The 16,304-nt window shown below is 61.0% G+C and overlaps 3 protein-coding genes across 5 annotated transcripts in view; 1 reads left to right on the top strand and 2 right to left on the bottom strand.

Annotated features, from left to right (window-relative positions):
* CLCN2 (chloride voltage-gated channel 2) overlaps positions 1-8,267 on the top strand; it is a 13,984-nt gene extending 5,717 nt beyond the window's left edge. The window contains exons 2-24 of one of the 3 annotated variants that reach the window (XM_019619098.2): positions 1,593-1,749; positions 2,066-2,197; positions 2,277-2,405; positions 2,727-2,860; positions 2,942-3,019; positions 3,092-3,170; positions 3,702-3,827; positions 3,904-3,988; positions 4,064-4,165; positions 4,268-4,352; positions 4,431-4,586; positions 4,873-4,942; positions 5,056-5,166; positions 5,384-5,597; positions 5,666-5,799; positions 5,883-6,040; positions 6,113-6,218; positions 6,286-6,359; positions 6,831-6,881; positions 7,267-7,305; positions 7,382-7,486; positions 7,557-7,643; positions 7,716-8,267. In XM_019619098.2, coding sequence (XP_019474643.1) covers positions 1,593-1,749; positions 2,066-2,197; positions 2,277-2,405; positions 2,727-2,860; positions 2,942-3,019; positions 3,092-3,170; positions 3,702-3,827; positions 3,904-3,988; positions 4,064-4,165; positions 4,268-4,352; positions 4,431-4,586; positions 4,873-4,942; positions 5,056-5,166; positions 5,384-5,597; positions 5,666-5,799; positions 5,883-6,040; positions 6,113-6,218; positions 6,286-6,359; positions 6,831-6,881; positions 7,267-7,305; positions 7,382-7,486; positions 7,557-7,643; positions 7,716-7,907 — 2,604 coding nt within the window. In that variant the 3' untranslated portion in view covers positions 7,908-8,267. Of the gene's footprint in view, positions 1-1,592; positions 1,750-2,065; positions 2,198-2,276; positions 2,406-2,726; positions 2,861-2,941; positions 3,020-3,091; positions 3,171-3,701; positions 3,828-3,903; positions 3,989-4,063; positions 4,166-4,267; positions 4,353-4,430; positions 4,587-4,872; positions 4,943-5,055; positions 5,167-5,383; positions 5,598-5,665; positions 5,800-5,882; positions 6,041-6,112; positions 6,219-6,285; positions 6,360-6,830; positions 6,882-7,266; positions 7,306-7,381; positions 7,487-7,556; positions 7,644-7,715 lie in introns of those variants that run through there. The other 2 variants (XM_010716829.3, XM_010716830.3) reach the window with 2 other exon arrangements.
* LOC100543786 (heat shock protein beta-7-like) lies at positions 8,240-9,504 on the bottom strand. The gene is made up of 3 exons (XM_003209176.4): positions 9,333-9,504; positions 8,653-8,804; positions 8,240-8,540 (listed from the first exon to the last, which is right to left on the bottom strand). Exons 1-3 carry the CDS (start codon positions 9,457-9,459, stop codon positions 8,328-8,330), a joined length of 492 nt encoding a protein of 163 aa, XP_003209224.1. The 5' UTR covers positions 9,460-9,504; the 3' UTR covers positions 8,240-8,327.
* A 725-nt stretch (positions 9,505-10,229) lies between these two features.
* Positions 10,230-14,595, bottom strand: FAM131A (family with sequence similarity 131 member A). The gene is made up of 6 exons (XM_010716827.3): positions 14,312-14,595; positions 12,808-12,938; positions 12,289-12,382; positions 12,021-12,203; positions 11,386-11,514; positions 10,230-11,262 (listed from the first exon to the last, which is right to left on the bottom strand). The coding sequence occupies exons 1-6, from the start codon at positions 14,412-14,414 to the stop codon at positions 10,802-10,804; spliced, it is 1,101 nt and encodes a 366-aa protein (XP_010715129.1). The 5' UTR covers positions 14,415-14,595; the 3' UTR covers positions 10,230-10,801.
* Positions 14,596-16,304: the final 1,709 nt, after the last annotated feature.

The following is a 16,304-nucleotide window of genomic DNA, read 5'->3' as shown; positions in this document are numbered from 1 at the left end:
CCGGGGCTGTTTGTGTTTCAAAAGGCCTTTGTGGAAAAATAACCCGAGCGGGAGGAGGAGGAGGAGGAGGAGGAGGAGGAAGGCAGAATGGACTGCTGGCCCTCACTGACAGCTGGGCTCTGCTATGGGGCACACCATTCCTGCTCTGTGGGTTTGCAGCTGGTGTGGCACAGCCCCTTTCCTCTTTTTAAGCAGGGTTGGTGCGTTTGGGGGCAAATGGGGTTATAACCCCCCCCTGCCAGGTTGGACCCCTTCCAGCTAAAGGGGCATCCTGCTGGGGACCCATGGGGCAGCGTGCCAGCCCCTCCAGCAGGGGGTACAGGGGGCTCTCAGCCTGGGGTGCCCCCATCCTGAACAAGAGGAGCTATAGGGCTGGGGGGAGGCAGGCACTTGGCAGAACAACAGAACTCCTGGGGTGCGGAGCCGTTTGTTCTTCCAGAGGAAACAAGCTTCGCCCGAAGGGAGCCTTTGAACACCAAGCACCGTGCAGGGCTGGGGTCCTCCTCTGGCACGCGATGCTGAATGCAGCCCCCGAGGAGGCTGAGCTGCAGCCCCCAGCACATTTCCATAGAGCCGTGCCTAAGTTTCAGGGTTGGTGATGGACATGGCTGTGCCCTCCCTCTTCCCTCCCAGGGCCGAACCTAACCCAGGTATCAGACAGCAGAGAATCCACCCGGCGCCACACTGGCTGCATTCTGCTCCTGACCAGAGGGATCTGGGCGATGCCCCACGAGAAATTCACCTTTATGCCATCCCCGCTTGAGCCGGCACGTGCCAAGCACAGTGCCCACCCGTGCCATGGCCCCTCCACTGGGCACTGTGCCGGGATAGGGGCTGTGGGGCAGCCACGTGCGGCACAGCGGGCGGTCATGCATCGGCATGGGGCTCACGTCGCCCCAACGTGGGAGCTTGGCAAGGGCCCCCATGGCCCTGAAGCCTCCCTTTGTGCCCAGCCAACCTCTGGCGCTTGGCATTCAGGTCATGGCGGGGGGAGCAAGGCGGAAACCAAGCAACCAAGCCCTTGGCAGTGCCCACAGTGCGGGACCAGTGCCCCCAGCTCAGCAGGGAGGACGGGTACAGTGAGCACAGGGGGCAGTGCCAGGGGCCAGGACACGTGCCATATGCCACCCGAGTGGGCACAGTGTCCTTATGTGCCTTGCACCCTAAATCTCCATGCCCCTTTTTTTGTGAGGCTAAGAGTGCACCCTGCCCTATGCTGCTCTCATGGGCTCAGCTTGGAACATATGTGCCCACCTTGGGGGGATCCCAATCCATGTAACAGCACCAAAAGGAGACACAACCCCCAATATTGGGCCTCAGAGAAGCTCCCTGCCAACCTGGCTGTGTTCCTGACACCAGATGCCCTCACCCACCTACCGCAGCCCAACCCATGGCTGGAGCACCTGGGCAGGGCCGGGGACTGGTACCAGTGGGGCCAGGCACTGTGCTGGGTGCGTGGGCGAAACAATTGCTATTGATCCCCACCCCGGCGCTGGCACCGTGTCCACTGCTTCCCTGCCTCAGTTTCCCCACCTGCAGCCCAGAAGCCTGTGCCACCCCCCTGATTCCCCTTCCCGCTCTTACTCCCCCAGATGTATGGCCGCTACACACAGGACCTGGGCACCTTCGCCAAGGATGAGGCAGCCCGGCTGCGGCTGAAACAGGAGCATGAGGACAGTGGCACCCCACGGCCACGCCGCCCCTCTGAGCTGCTGGAGTACAGCCAGGGACGCTGTGCCCCCTGCTGTGGTAAGGGTGATGGGGACGTATCGGGGGGGACACCGACCCCCTGGCACTGTGGCCAGGCAGCTACATGCTCTTCTGGGCACCACTGCCCGCCCAGCTGCCGCCACCGTGGGTAGGGTTTCTCCTGCTGTCATGGGACACTGGCGCCGAGGACAATGCCACCTGCAGGGACACAATGGCCCAAAATAACCGGACGGCAGCAGTAGGGACGGGGCCCTCTGGCAGCTCTGCTTGGGGCTCTGCCAAGGGGCAGCACTCGGGCGTGTTGTGCTGTGCTGCTCTGCCCATCCCCAGCACTAAGCCTGTGCTGTGCCTGCAGGCTGTGCTGTGCGGTGCCAGAGGTTCTTCATCGCCAGGGTGGGCGAGGACTGGGTTTTCCTCATCCTCCTGGGGTTGGTCATGGCACTGGTGAGCTGGGCCATGGACTTTGCTATCGCCACCTGCCTCCAAGGTGAGTGGGCAGTGATGGGTGATGGGCATCCCAGGGCAATGGCACATCCCCTGCTGCCCGCAACTCGCTGTGTCCATAGCTCAGAAGTGGATGTATGGGGGCCTGGACACCAATGCGATGCTGCAGTATCTGGCCTGGGTCACCTACCCCACTGTGCTCATCACCTTCTCAGCTGGCTTCACCCAGATCCTCGCTCCACAGGCTGTAGGTGAGTTGCATGAGCCCTAATGGGGTCTCCCCTCCCTGGGGCTGTGGGTTGTGAACAATCTGGGTGACCTATGGGGCTGAGGTCTTCCAAGATCCAAGGGATGGTCTTTATAAAGTCTCTCGAGGGTGTGGGATTGGGGTTCCTGCAGGGCTATGGGTTGGGGTGTCCCATCATGGTCTGGAGATGTTCCCAGGGGTCTCACCTGCACTGTGAGAAAGGCTTCACATGGGTCCCTATGACAGTGTATCGGGGAGCACCCCGGAACTACAGAACAGGGGCTTCCCCCATGGCTGTGGGTCAGGACTATCTCCATGCTGCCAGGCTCAGGGATCCCTGAGATGAAGACTATCCTGCGGGGTGTCGTCCTGAAGGAGTATCTCACCCTAAAGACCTTCGTGGCCAAGGTGATTGGGCTGACGTGTGCCCTGGGTAGCGGCATGCCCCTGGGCAAGGAGGTGAGGGCACTTCCCATGGCTGGAGCAGGCAGCAGGCTGGGTGGGGGGCACAGACGTCAGCCCCCACTGCTGTCCCCACAGGGTCCCTTTGTCCATATTGCCAGCATGTGTGCAGCCCTGCTCAGCCGCTTCCTCTCCTTCTTTGGGGGCATCTATGAGGTGAGTAGGTATAGATAGCATCTGGGGAGCTCCAGCAGTGCTGGGACTGATTCAGCTTATGCTTACCTGCAGAACGAGGCGAGGAACACCGAAATGCTTGCAGCTGCCTGTGCTGTTGGTGTCGGCTGCTGCTTCGCTGCCCCCATTGGAGGTAGGGACCCCCCAGCCCATACCCCTTGCTCTCAGAGAGGCCAGCAGGATCCCACCCAGAGTACCAGGCAGGGGACAGGGACAGCAGAGGCAGCACCACTAGTTGGGGTGCCCACAGGGCAGAGGATAAAGGGAGAAGCAGGCACCATCCTCCTAGAGGTGTAACATCTCATCTCGTCCTCTCCCTCACTGCACTGCGCTGCACTCCAGGGAGCTCCCCGCTCTGGCCCCGCTGAGCCCTGCCCATAGGTTTGTGCTGTCTGACTCTTTCCTTGTCCTGTGTGTGCTGAGCTGCCCGATCCATCCATCTGTCCATCCATGTGTGTGTGCCCCAGCGCCATCTGTCTCCCTTTACCCTATGACTTCCCATGTCCCTGCACTGCCCTCTCGCTCGCACAGACAGCTGTGCACTTTGCTGAAGAAGCCCCGAATTGCAGCATGGCCATGGGGCTCTGGGTGGGCAGCATGCCAGGTGCCTGGGCTTTGTCTGCCTTTCTCCTCTCTCCCCTCTCGTCCTTCCTTCCACTGCCAGGTGTGCTGTTCAGCATTGAGGTCACCTCCACCTTCTTTGCTGTCCGCAACTATTGGCGTGGTTTCTTTGCTGCCACCTTCAGTGCCTTCATCTTCCGCGTGCTGGCTGTCTGGATCAAAGATGAAGGTACCCTCGTGGGGTGGGAGGCTGGGGACACCAGGGTCCCCCCACCCAGCCCCGCTCACACCCACTGTGCCCCCAGAGACCATCACAGCACTCTTCAAAACCCGCTTCCGCCTCGACTTCCCCTTTGACCTGCAGGAACTGCCTGCCTTTGCCGTCATCGGGTGAGTGTGTCCACCCACATCCCCATCCCACATCCATGTGGTGGACACGAGCACTCAGTCTCGACCTCTGCCCAGGATCGCCAGCGGTTTCGGTGGTGCTCTCTTTGTCTACCTCAACCGCAAGATTGTGCAGTGCATGCGCCGACAGAAGACCATCAATCGCTTCTTGATGAAGAAGTAGGTGCCCAGTGGTCCCTACCATCATGGGAGCAACTGTCCCCTCTGGGATGGCAGGGATGGGATTGCACCGGTGTCACCACCTCCATGCCACCCTGCCAGGCGCCTGCTGTTCCCTGCCCTGGTGACACTTCTCATCTCCACGTTGACCTTCCCACCCGGCTTTGGGCAGTTCATGGCTGGACAGGTAGCTATGGTGTGGCTATGGGGTAGTGCATTGGTCCCTTGGGCCACCAGCACCCAGCTCAGCCCCATGTGTCCCCAGCTCACCCAGAAGGACACGCTGGTGACGTTGTTCGACAACCGGACATGGGCCAAGCAGGAGCCCAGTGATGAATTCGAGTACATGGGCATCCTGGAGGCCTGGCGACATCCCCGCTCCAACGTCTTCGTCACTCTCGTTGTCTTCATCCTCATGAAGGTGGGTACATCCTCCTGCATGCCACCAGGGAGGTGCTGGATAAGAGCCACCAAGGTGTTCCTGGGAGACAGTGGGTGGCTGCTCCTGCAGCCACCAAGGTGGTGGCTGGGTGCCACGAATATGCTGTCAAGGAGATCTTGGCAAAGAGCTGCTGGGGTGCCACCAGAGAGTGCTGGCGGGGTGCCCCTGGCATGGTGCCATGCCAGCTTCCTGCTCTAGGGCTGATGCTGGAGGAGAGCCAGCCCAAGGGGAGGGCAATTAACACGTGCTCATATCCCCCATGCAGTTCTGGATGTCAGCCCTGGCTACCACCATCCCAGTGCCCTGTGGGGCTTTCATGCCGGTCTTCGTCATTGGTGAGGGACAGGGTCACCTGATGACTCTTTGTGGAGGGACATGGCGCAGATGTAGAAATGGGGTTGGGACCTGGGAGAGGCCCATGGCCTCCACAATCTCCCTCTGCGGGCAGGGGCAGCCTTTGGACGGCTGGTCGGGGAGAGCATGGCAGCCTGGTTCCCTGATGGGATCCACACTGACAGCAACACCTACCGCATCGTGCCAGGGGGCTACGCCGTGGTGGGTAAGCACTGCACCCTTCCCATCCCCATCCCATCCCATCCCATCCCATCCCATCCCATCCCATCCATTTCCATCCCTACTTGGTCCTTCCCATCCCCCTCCCAGAGAGCTGTCGGTGTCCCCGGGTGACTCCCATCAGTGGGATTGTCCTAAGGATGTCCCTAGGGTATGGGACACAGCCCCATGAGACAGCTGCCCATGTCTCCTGGGGCTGGCAGGGGCGGCCGCGCTGTCGGGTGCTGTTACCCACACTGTGTCCACTGCCGTCATCGTCTTTGAGCTGACGGGGCAAATCTCACACATCCTGCCCGTCATGATTGCTGTCATCCTGGCCAACGCGGTGGCCCAAAGCCTCCAGCCCTCCCTTTACGACAGCATCATCCGCATCAAGAAGCTGCCCTACCTCCCTGAGCTGGGCTGGGGGCACCATGAGTGAGTGTCCCCACACCCCCAACCACAAGCGCTGTGTGGCAACGTGCTGAGGGCATTTCCCCGGGCAGGAAATACAACATGCGGGTGGAGGACATCATGGTGCGGGATGTTCCCTACGTCTCTCTCAACTGCAAGTACCGGGACCTGCAGCATGTGCTGCAGAGCACCAAGATGAAGAGCTTGGCGCTGGTGGATTCAGCAGGTAAGAGGCACATGAAAGCTTCTCCATCTTGTCCACAACGTCCCTGCAGCGCTGTTCCCTCCAACGTGTCCCCTCTTGGTCAGAGTCCATGATCCTGCTGGGTTCCATTGAAAGGGCACAGGTGGGGGCCCTGCTGGGCCACCAGCTCCATCCCCAGCGCCGGCTCCAGGCCCTGCGGCAGAAGGCGTGGGCGAGCGCTGATGATGGGCGCCGGTTTTCCGAAGCCAGCGTCTGCTTCCAGGTGAGGAACCGCCCCCGGATCCCCCCATCGAGGTGTTTTTGCCTCCCTGACCCCATCCCTTCCCTCCCACAGATCAGCACTGAAGCTTCCTCCTTCACTCCCACACGCAGCGGATCCCGCAAGCCCCTAAAGCCAGCATTGAAGCGGGTGCCCAGCGTCCCTGCTGATGGCCCCTCAGGTGATTTAGCACCCCACAGCCCTCTTGGGAGCCCCCTGCCCCACGCTGACCCCTCTGCTTCCTGCAGCCAGTGCCACCGACAGCTCCAGCATCGCCCTTAAGAGCCTCTTCTGTGCCAACAGTGCTGCAGAGCCTGCTGAGGTGAGCACCCATCCCTGCTTGTCCCTCACTACTCCATCCCTTCCCATCCCTCTCCATCCCTTCTCCAGGCCTTTCCTGTCCCTATTTAACCCTTCCCATCCTGCCCACCATCTCTCTCCCCTGCCTGACCCTGTCTGTCCCTTTCCATCCATAGTTGACCTTTTCCATCCCATTCTTATCCCATCCCATCCCTACTTGACTCTTACTGTGCCAGTCTTGTCTGCAGTTGACCCTGCCTGTCTCTATTTGCCCCTGCCCATCCCATCCCATCTCTATTTAACTATTCTCATCCCATCCCACTCCATCCCATTCCTACTTGACCCTTCCCATCCCATATCCATCCCATCTCTATTTGACCCACCCCATATCCATCCCTATTTGCCCTATCCCATCCCGTCCTGTCTCTGCTTGTCCCAGCCTGCCCCCTGCCATGCCATGCCCCCTAACACCATCTCTCCCACATGGTGCCAGGCGCAGGGCCAGGCCCCTCGCAAGGCCAAGCACGTCCGCATTTCCGTCACGGTAAGCTGCAGCCAGTGGTAGCCTGGGCAAAGCTGCTCTCAGCCAATTGGAGGCCAGCCTGAATCCTCTCAACCAATCATGGCCTGGCACAATTCCACTTGGCCAACCACGTTTGGTCTGTGTCTGCGTAGCCAATCTCAGATGCGTCCTGATTTCTGCTTGGCCAATCAGGGCGCGGGAACTTTCAATCCCAAATCTGCTCGGCCAATCTTAGCATGAATCCTCTTAGCCAATCGCAGCAGTCGAATTTCCCTCACTTTCCTCCACCAATCACAACCCAGGCTGCATTCTCTCCACCAATCACAAGCTGGGCATGCCCAATCACGTTCTCCCACATAACCCCATTGTGCTCGCCTGGCATGGTGTCATTCCACCTCTCCCACAGGAGGACCTGGACCTGGGGGACAGGATGACGCCGGCAGAGGTGAGCCCATGCTGGGGGATTGCATTTGGGGCTGTGCCATGGGGCTGAGTCCAACAGCGTGCTCCCTGTGCCCCAGATCCTGGACTGGGAAGAGCAGCAGCTGGAGCAGAATGTGGACTTCAGCAGCGCCCAGATTGACCCCGCACCCTTCCAGCTGGTGGAGCGCACCTCTCTGCACAAGGTGGGCCCCTGCTGCGTCCCCCCCCCCAACTCCCCGCTGCGTACCCCACCGAGCCCCTGTTTTCCTACAGACCCACACCATCTTCTCACTACTGGGCTTGGACCACGCATACGTCACCAGCATCGGGCGCCTGGTGGGCATGGTGTCCCTCAAGGAGGTGAGGAGAGGGGCAGAGCACAGGGACAGGGACACCCCATTTGCCCGCTGATGACACTGGGGTGCCCCACAGCTGCGCAAAGCCATCGAGGGCTCACTGACCGCCAAGGGGGTGAAGGTGTTGCCACCGCTCGCCAGCTTCCGCCGCAGCAGCACCAGTGCGGGTGAGCTGGACACCACCGACCTGCGCCAGCTCTGGGACCGCCACCAGCACCACCCCATGCCCCGCGAGGCCAGCCCTGATGATGGGGACACCAGCAAGTGATGGTGATACCAAACCCCTACCCTCTGTCAGGGGTGCTGCGGGGGCTCCCTATGGGGGACATGGGCATCCTCCTTTCAGTGCCATGGGGTGGCCAGGTGCCCCTCCAACCTGCTCATGCCCCGGGGCTTCCCCTGTTGCTACCTCTGCCCCCTCCCAGCCCCGTCGCCCCCCAGCACAGCACCCATGGACACCCCAGTGTCCCTAAACATTGGGTCGAGGGACATGGGGACAAGAGAGGTCATCGCCGCCTCTCCAGTGCCTCAGTGCCAGGAACGGGGACCCTGCAACCCCTCCACTGTGCATCCCCCTGTGTAAATACAGAGATTTTTATATTAATTTAATTAAAGGACTTTATAAACAGCCACCTTGCCAGAGCATGGAGGTGTGCAGGGGACACCAAGCCCCAGGGCACGGTCACCATTAGTGTCCCCGTGCTGTTCCCGCACTCAGTGTTGCCTCGCTGCGGTACAGCGGCTGCGGCATCTCACCGGGACGGGCACCGGCACGACGCCAGGCGGTTATGACCAGCATGCCAGCATCGGTCAGGGCACAGCTCACCGACAGCGGGTCCGTGTCCTCAGGCAGCCGGCACTGGTGGGTGAAAGTGTCACATACTGTGCCGTCCTCTGCCACCTGCATGGCACAGTGGCATAAAATGGTCATGTGTGGTAGGCGGGCAGCAGGCTGCTTCCCAGTTAGCCCAGTACAAATGATGGTATTTGGGGAGGGAGGAAGGGTTCCTCACCTTCTCAGCCCAGATGGCAACGTGGCCGTTGGAGGTGGTCACCACAATGTCAGGAGGATCGAACTGGCTGACGTTGGCCACCACCTGGTAGGTTTCACCCTGCACCTGCACCCATGTGCCCAGGGTGTAGGGGCACACGGTGCCTGGGGAACCTGCAGGGATTCAGGAATAGGGGTGTGGGGCAGAACATGCAGGGAATGGGAGGTGAGGGGGAATAGAGGGTTGAGATCAATGGAGGGACTTCAGAGAGAAGTGGGGTATGGGAAGGGAATATGGGGTGGCCTGAGGACGGGGGGACACGTAGGGGATGGCCAGAAAAGTCTGGGGAAAGAAGGCTGGGCGGGGCGGGGAAGGGGGGTGTTACTGTGAGGGCTCTGAAAGGGTGAATCTGGGTCACCTTGAGTATCTGGGTGCACAGGGGCTGGGGGGACATAAGGGCTCCCAGGAAGATTGGGGTTGGGGAAGAAAGAGGCATGGAGGTGTCTGGGGGCACTGGGAGGCTCTGTAAGGTTTAGGGAGGGGAGAACAGGGGACACCGTGACCCTGGGAAGCCCTTGAAGGGACTCACCTGGGGGGGTGGGAGGGGAGATGCAAGACAGTCTGTGGGGCACTCAGGTAGGCAGTACCTGAGCACAGGGCAGCAGACTGCATTTTGGGGTCCCCCAACCCAAACCCCATACCTGGGTACCTGAAGGTGTCGTAGTGGTACCGCTCCCCCTCGAAGTGGGGCTCGCCGGCACCCAGCCCCTGGCTGTAGGTGCTGATGTGCTCAGCACGGTACGTAGCAGCTGAGCTGAGCGATGCCATGTCACTGTGCCACTGCCGCCGCCCAACCTATCCCCAGTACCCCGCACAGGGCAGGGGGATGGCCGGGTGCTGCTGCCACATGCCCATAATTAGCCCGGTAGCCTGGCCAGGAATGCGAGATAACAGCCGAGGCCTCTCTATCACCCTATGGGGGGACATGCAGGAGGCGCTGCTGTCACCGCCATCCTGCCACCCCACCAGGGCCCCTCTCCTGCAAGGAGACGCAGATGTGCAGCACTCACACCACTGATTTTATTGGAGGGCAGGTGGGATGGAGGCAGGGGCAGGGGCACCCTGGTATGGGGTAGATCCCGGCACCCCGTGGAGATGTACCCATGTGCACATACCCCCTCAGAGGTGCATGCACACAAATACCCCTTTCTCCCCATCCCACTGTAGGTTTTGGGGCCAGGATCCCCGGGTCCTGCTCTGGGTTGCTGATGTCCCTATACGCAGTGGTGGCACAGGGGGCAGGGGGCAGGGAGCCCCTCACCGTGGCATCAGCCCCCCCCAGCAGCTTGGTCATGCAGAGGTGGGGGTCCCACGACAGGAACTGGGTGGCACAGGGCAGAGTTGGGGGTGTGTGGCAGCATGGGAGCAAAGGGCATAGAGGGGTGCAGGGATGGGGGGGGCAAGGGGTAGCATGCAGTGGGCAAGTGGCCCCACAAGAACAAGTGCCATGCAGGAAGGGAGGGCAAGCATCAGTGAAAATTGGCATTCCTTCCCCCAAACGGTGTGCCCGGACAGCTGGGGGTCCTGTACTGGGGTGTCACCCCTCCAGATACAACTAGGGGGGGCGATCACCTCCATGTAGGCACTTGGTTCCCTGCTAGGGGTGAGCAACTTGGGGACAGGGACATCAGTCATGGGACCTGTCACACATCCTGGGTTGGCCCACATCAGACCTGGGGGCCCCTACCATCGGGCTGGTTGGGGATACTCCCACAGGGAGGGTGTCATGCCCATCCCACTCCCACCCACAGCCTCCCCATGTCAGCCCCCACGTGCATACAAAAGCATAGAAACTTCCATCACCGTGGCACATCGGCACCCCCCTGGCCCCCTCCTGAACCCCGTGTCCAAAGGCAGCAGTTCACAGTATAAAATTCATCGGGGAGCAAGGAGAAGAGCCTCTGTGCCCCAACTCCCACCCCAGCCCTGGTCCAGAGTGGGGGCACTGTGGGTTTAGCCCAGAAAGGTTCAGCTGTGCCAACAGGATGGGGGGCTCAGTGCTCAAGAAGAGGTGGCAAGGGGATGCATGCGGACTGCCAGCCCCACAGCTTCGGGTCCCATCAGTCTTGGGGGGCACGGTGCTGGGGAGAGGCAGGGTCCCTGCAGGGCATCACGGCTCTTCAGCCTCCTCCTCCTCCTCCTCCTCCTCCTCCTCTTCCTCCTCCTCCTCCTCTTCCTCCTCCAGTGACACCACCCCGGAGGAGGCAACGTCAGAGATTTTGCGGCGGAGCGTGAAGTCCTTGCTCAGCACCACCTCGTCCTCGGCAGGCGAGAGGCAGGCCTCGGCATAGGGCATGGGGGACAGCGAGTCCTGGCAGCGGGGCCATACCAGACCCCGCAAGGCACTTTGGCTGCTCGGGGGGGGCAGCTCACCCCCCAGGGAGCCCAGCAGTTTGGCAGTGAGTTCGGAGGGGGACACCATCTCCAGGCTGCAGAGGCTGGAGCAGAGGGTTTCGGGGGACAGCGTGTGCGACGAGTCACTCTCAGGCTCACAGGAGCCATGCCGTGCTCCCAGCTGGCATAAGTGGCCCCGCAGCAGGTCCCGCAGCAGCGCTGCACCGGGATGATGCTCTGCGGGAATAGCGGGCAGCCCCATAGCCAGGAATCCCAATGACTGCCAGCCCCATGGTGGCACCATGGGAAGTCCTGGCAGCAGGACACTGCCCCCAGTCCACAGGTCCCCAGGGTGCTCACCGGCTGGCAGGGAGCTCTCCGAGGATGGCATGAAGTCCTCATCGTAGGACTCATCGTTGGAGTCATCCCCATCCACTGAGGACCAGGCACGCAGCTTGGCCTCAGCAATGGCAAACTGCTCTGCCACGCCTGGCACGGGACAGTGTGGTCACAGTGGGAGATGGCACAAACCCCCACACAGCCAGCAGTGAGCATGGGGGAGGACATCAGCACAGCAGGGACAAAATGTCTAGGATAGGGCATCTCATCCATGGATAGGATAGATGGATGGATAGGGACATGGAGGTGGATGGCAGATGGATGGGGACAGGTGGATGGAGACATGGGGATAGATGGAGGGATGGACAGAAGAAAGAATGGATGAGAGGGGACAAGAAGAATTATGAATGGATGGATGGATAGATGGATGGATGGATGGATGGATGAGTGGGTGGGTGAAGACGTGGGGATGGAAGTATGGATGGGTGGGTAGGCGGGGACATGGGAGGGATAGATGGATGGGTGCATGGATGGAGGATGGATAGAAGATGGATGAGCAGGTGCGTGGGGATGAATGGATGAGCGGGGACATGGTGATGGATGGATGGGTAGATGGGTGGATGGATGGAGACATGGAGACTCCACGCAGTGCCCACCTGCAGCAAAGCGTGCCTCCTGCTCGCCCTCGCTCAGGTGGCAGTAGGAATTGAAGGCGCTCTCTAGCGCAGCGGGTGGCTCCACGGGTTTGCACCAGCCCTTCCACTCGATGAGGTGTGCGACGCGGCCCTGCGCCATGGCCGTTGGCTTTGTCACATGCTCCTTCACTACCTGCGAGATGCCTGGAGCAACACCATATCAGCACCACAGAGACAATGCAGGGAGCCCACCACCCTCCCTAGTGCCCCCATTTCCCAGGGCAGTTACCATGCAGTGAGGAGCGGGCCAGGGCGGCGATCTCCTGGATGGTCAGCGCACGCCGCGACTTGGGCAGCATCTCGACAGTGTCTTCAACATTGACCTATGGTGTGGGCAGGGGTGTCACGCTGTGCATGCACTAAGTGCCCGCTCCCATTGCTGTGGTGATGCACACGTGCACTTGCACTGATGCACATACAGCTGTTGTGCGTGTACACTTGCATATATGCACACGTGCTCTGCTCTCTGTAGATGGTGCGACTGAGCGTGGCTCATGCATACACACATGTGCAAGGTTGTTGGTGCACCCGCTGTGCTGGGGCATCCCTTCCCAATCCCTGTGCCCACGGCCATGGGGAAGCAATGTGGGATTTGGAGGCGCGCAACAACTCGTATTGCCATGGTAACGCGGCGCCGTGGACTGATTTCTCCCAGGATACAGCCCAGCTCAGGGCTGACGTCAGAGCCGGCTGTGAGCCGGTTGTGGGGCCAGGCAGGGCGGGCAGCGGGGCCCCGGTGCGGCGGTACCTCGAGGAAGTCCTGGCTGTCGAAGGAGGCCTGGCGCAACAGGCGGGGCAATGGGGCCGGTCGGGCGGCTCGCAGCGGGGACAGTGCTTTCACCTCCTTCCACTCCACGCACAGGGTCGTGTCCACGGCCACTGCGGGGAGAGCTCAGTGCCTCCATCTGCCCAGCTGAGGCCAGGTGCATCTCATTGCACGGAGCACCGGCGCTGCGGCACTGGGTGACTCACGGCCGGGCAGCTCTTCCGCCTGTGTCAGCGGCACCAGGCTGGCACCGGGAGTGGGAACACGGCCTGCCTTGGCCCGGGTTGTGGGAGCTCAGGATGCGCGCGCCCAGGAACGGGGATGGGGTGGGGACAGTGCGGGTGGCGGCACTCAGCTGGGTGTCCCTGGGATGGGACCAAGGCAGGTAGGATATCATTGGGTTGGGGTAGAGTTTAAGGCATAGGGAGCTCGGGACAGGCTGTTCTAGGGGGTGTACTTCTGCACCAGCTCTACGGCACTAAATAGGGGGGTACACACTCCCTCCAGCACTGACACCCCAGTGTCAGTGTTGGGGGGGGTTTCCCAATGCACTGCAGCTCCTAACCAGGCAGTGGACCCCAGGGGCTGGGGAAGAGCCTCATTTCCGTGCTCTGAGGCGTATTGGGCTGATGTGAAGTGGCCATGGGGTGGGATATGGGGGGACTCCATGAGTGCTCCTCGACTCCAGTCTGGCTTCAGGGGAAGCTGCTGATGGCACCACCCCCCCATCAGCTATGGGCAGAGGCACCCCTGGGTGACCCTCCCAGCATAGACACCTCCAGGACAGCCCCACCATGCCTGTACCAGCCCCAGCCTGGGGTCAACACAGTCCCACAACCACCCATTGCCTCCACCTCTGTCAGCCGCCATAGCCCCCCAGACCCCAAGTAAACCCCACCAACTCTCATAGCTTCCCACACCCCCACAGCCCCCCGAGAAATACCCTGCCCCATAACTCTTGCCCAACCCCTGAATCCCCAAATAGCCCATGGCTCCCCCACAGTCCCTGCATAGCCCCCCACCTGCCCATCATTCCTTCTCTCTCCTCACTCCCTGAGCCCCTTGACTCCTCTCAAGCAGCGTCCCTAAGTCTTCTATGCCCCCTCACCCCCCTATAGATTCCAAGTCCTCCGGTACCCCCCAATTCTCCATATCCCCCCCAGTGACCCCCATTCCTCTATAAATTCCCAAGCCTCCCAGCAACCCTGAGATCCCCATATCCTTCCTGTACTGCGTACTTATAACTCTATGCACCCTCTTCCCAGACCCTACAGCCCCCACAACTCTCCACGCCCCATAACCACCCCACACTATCCTCACTGCATCAGCCCCACCCCCAAAGCTTCCAGGATCCCCAAAAGCAGCTTCTCCATAACCCACGCAACCCCCCCCTCAATGCCTCCAAGACTCTATACGTTCCCTATATCCCCCCTCGGCTCCAAACACGGCCCCCCCCCGCAGCCCCATGCCGGCGACGCTCACCCACCGATGGTAGTTTTGGAGCCGATGCAGCCCATGCTCCCGGGGGGGGGCCCCGGTGCGGGCACTACCGCCGGCTCCGTGCCCTCCGCATCGCCCCCCGACCGCATGGGCGGCCCCAGGCGGTGCCCGCAGCCCCTCCGGGACGGTGACACCGGGCCCGGAGCCCCGAACGGTGCTGTGAGCCGGGCCGGTACCGGGCACGTCCAGAGACGTCACTGCTGGGGGAGGAAGAGGAGGGAGAGAGGGGAGGCGGGGAGACGGGGAGGAAGAGGAGGAGAGGGAGGAGGAGGAAGGGAAGGAGAGGAAGGCTGAGGAGAAGGAGAGAGGAGCGGAGGGATGAAGGCAGATGGAGGATGGAGGAAGGGGGGGGGCGGAGGAAGAGGATGAGGGGGAGGGAGGAAGACGAGGAAGAGGAGGAGGAGGATGGGAAGAAGGCCGGACACCGCGGAGAGCGCCGTGCCAGCACCGCGGACAGCGCCCGCCCCAAAGAGCAGCCGGGCCCCCCCCAGGGAGACGCAGAGCAGGGGACCCTCTGGCATCACCGCCCCCCAGGAGCCAAGCCGGAGGCCGCACTATACGCCCCAAACCTCGAGCAGCCCGCCGCAGGCAGGGGGCTGCTCACTCTGGAACCTACTGACGGCACTGCCGGGTGCCGCCCCGGCCCAGGGGACCTCGGCCCTCGCCGGCTCCTGGGCAGGGGGAGCCCTGTCGCCACGGCTCCCAGGAGCCCTGCTCAGCCGTTCCCTGCCAAATGCTTCCCAGCATTAAACGCTGCCGGGGCTGCAGCTCAGCCAGATCAGCCTCTAATCTGGGGAACAGCCTTTGGTTAATTATTCTGGGCCCTCCAGGCTATGGCCAGGGTGACTCAGCAAGCAGCAGCCCAACATAGCCAACACCAGCCCCAGATAGAACCAACCCCACACCAGGGGCCACCTCGACCCCAGGACACCCCACAGTGACCTACATCCCAGAGCCATCATCCAGCCTCACCTCCATGTCCGCTGCAAGACTGCAAAGGGTGCAGAGAGAAAATCCTCCAAGACAGAAAGCATAGGAGCAGCCTAGTGTATCCCTTCCCCTCCTGCCACAGAACTGCTCCAAACAGACCCCTCCAGCTCCTGCCACCTCCATGCCCACAGCAACAGGGATACATGGCGCTTGGGAATGGGGAAATTGTCCCCAGTGTGTTAGTGCTAAGGCCCGATCCACCCCTGTGCCCCATGAATAGCAGTGTCTGGGGACATGGAGGAACATCCAACCCTAGAGTGCTGAGCACTCCATGCCTCCCTCCCAGCCCCAGGAGGGAGGTACCTACCATCTGCCTCGGGGTGGCTCTCCCTGGGGCATCCCCATGCCAGCCCAGGGGCAAGGGACAAAGGACAGGGGGCATACATAGGGCCAGGCGGCAACAGCGGCACACGGGGCATTATTTAGCAATGTTCTTTTATTTCCAGTTTTAAGGTGAAAAGATGCCTTTAAATCTTCAATTAAATACTTCATAAAGAAAAAAAAAAAGGCAAAAAAATTATTTACAAATTCACGTGACCAGTTATTGAATCCTTGTTTTAATAATTACACGTGCAGCTCGTCACATCCGGTGCTCTATAAATACAGGGGACGCGGATGCGGGGCCGCCCCGTTGCTCTGCCCAATTGTGGCCTTAAACGTTTGGGGTTGGGAGGATGGGGGCTTTAGGAGGAGGATGGGGACTCAGCCTGGCCCAGAGAGAAAGGGTCACACATTTCCCCCCCGCTCCCCCTCCCCCGGCATCCTCCCCAGGTGTCAAAGCACGAGCTGGGGGGGAATGATTTATATTTAAAATAAAAAACCATAGGGAGGACTCCAGGCAGTGATGGGGGAATAGAGAGAGGACAGGGGAGGGGGAGAAATCACACTCCTGTCCCCAACCCAAATTTAATAAGTTTATATATATATAATCTCTCTATATTTCAGCAAGGAGGCGGGAGGAGGAAGAAGAGGGAGGAGAGGAGGGAGAC

This window comes from Meleagris gallopavo, chromosome 11 (genome assembly GCF_000146605.3).
Source record: "Meleagris gallopavo isolate NT-WF06-2002-E0010 breed Aviagen turkey brand Nicholas breeding stock chromosome 11, Turkey_5.1, whole genome shotgun sequence".
Taxonomy (NCBI): domain Eukaryota; kingdom Metazoa; phylum Chordata; class Aves; order Galliformes; family Phasianidae; genus Meleagris; species Meleagris gallopavo.
Note: the sequence above shows the minus strand (reverse complement) of the source record. Positions and strands in the feature narration are given on the sequence as shown.

Excerpts from the sequence above, each read along its gene's own strand:
- FAM131A (XM_010716827.3), bottom strand. The coding sequence starts at position 14,414 with ATGCGGTCGGGGGGCGATGCGGAGGGCACGGAGCCGGCGGTAGTGCCC. Across the intron at positions 12,383-12,807 it reads ACAGCCAGGACTTCCTCGAG|GTCAATGTTGAAGACACTGT; the intron begins GTACCGCCGCAC and ends CCCACACCATAG. Across the intron at positions 11,515-12,020 it reads GGAGGCACGCTTTGCTGCAG|GCGTGGCAGAGCAGTTTGCC; the intron begins GTGGGCACTGCG and ends GTCCCGTGCCAG.
- LOC100543786 (XM_003209176.4), bottom strand. The coding sequence starts at position 9,459 with ATGGCATCGCTCAGCTCAGCTGCTACGTACCGTGCTGAGCACATCAGC. Across the intron at positions 8,805-9,332 it reads CGACACCTTCAGGTACCCAG|GTTCCCCAGGCACCGTGTGC; the intron begins GTATGGGGTTTG and ends GAATCCCTGCAG. Across the intron at positions 8,541-8,652 it reads TTGCCATCTGGGCTGAGAAG|GTGGCAGAGGACGGCACAGT; the intron begins GTGAGGAACCCT and ends TGTGCCATGCAG.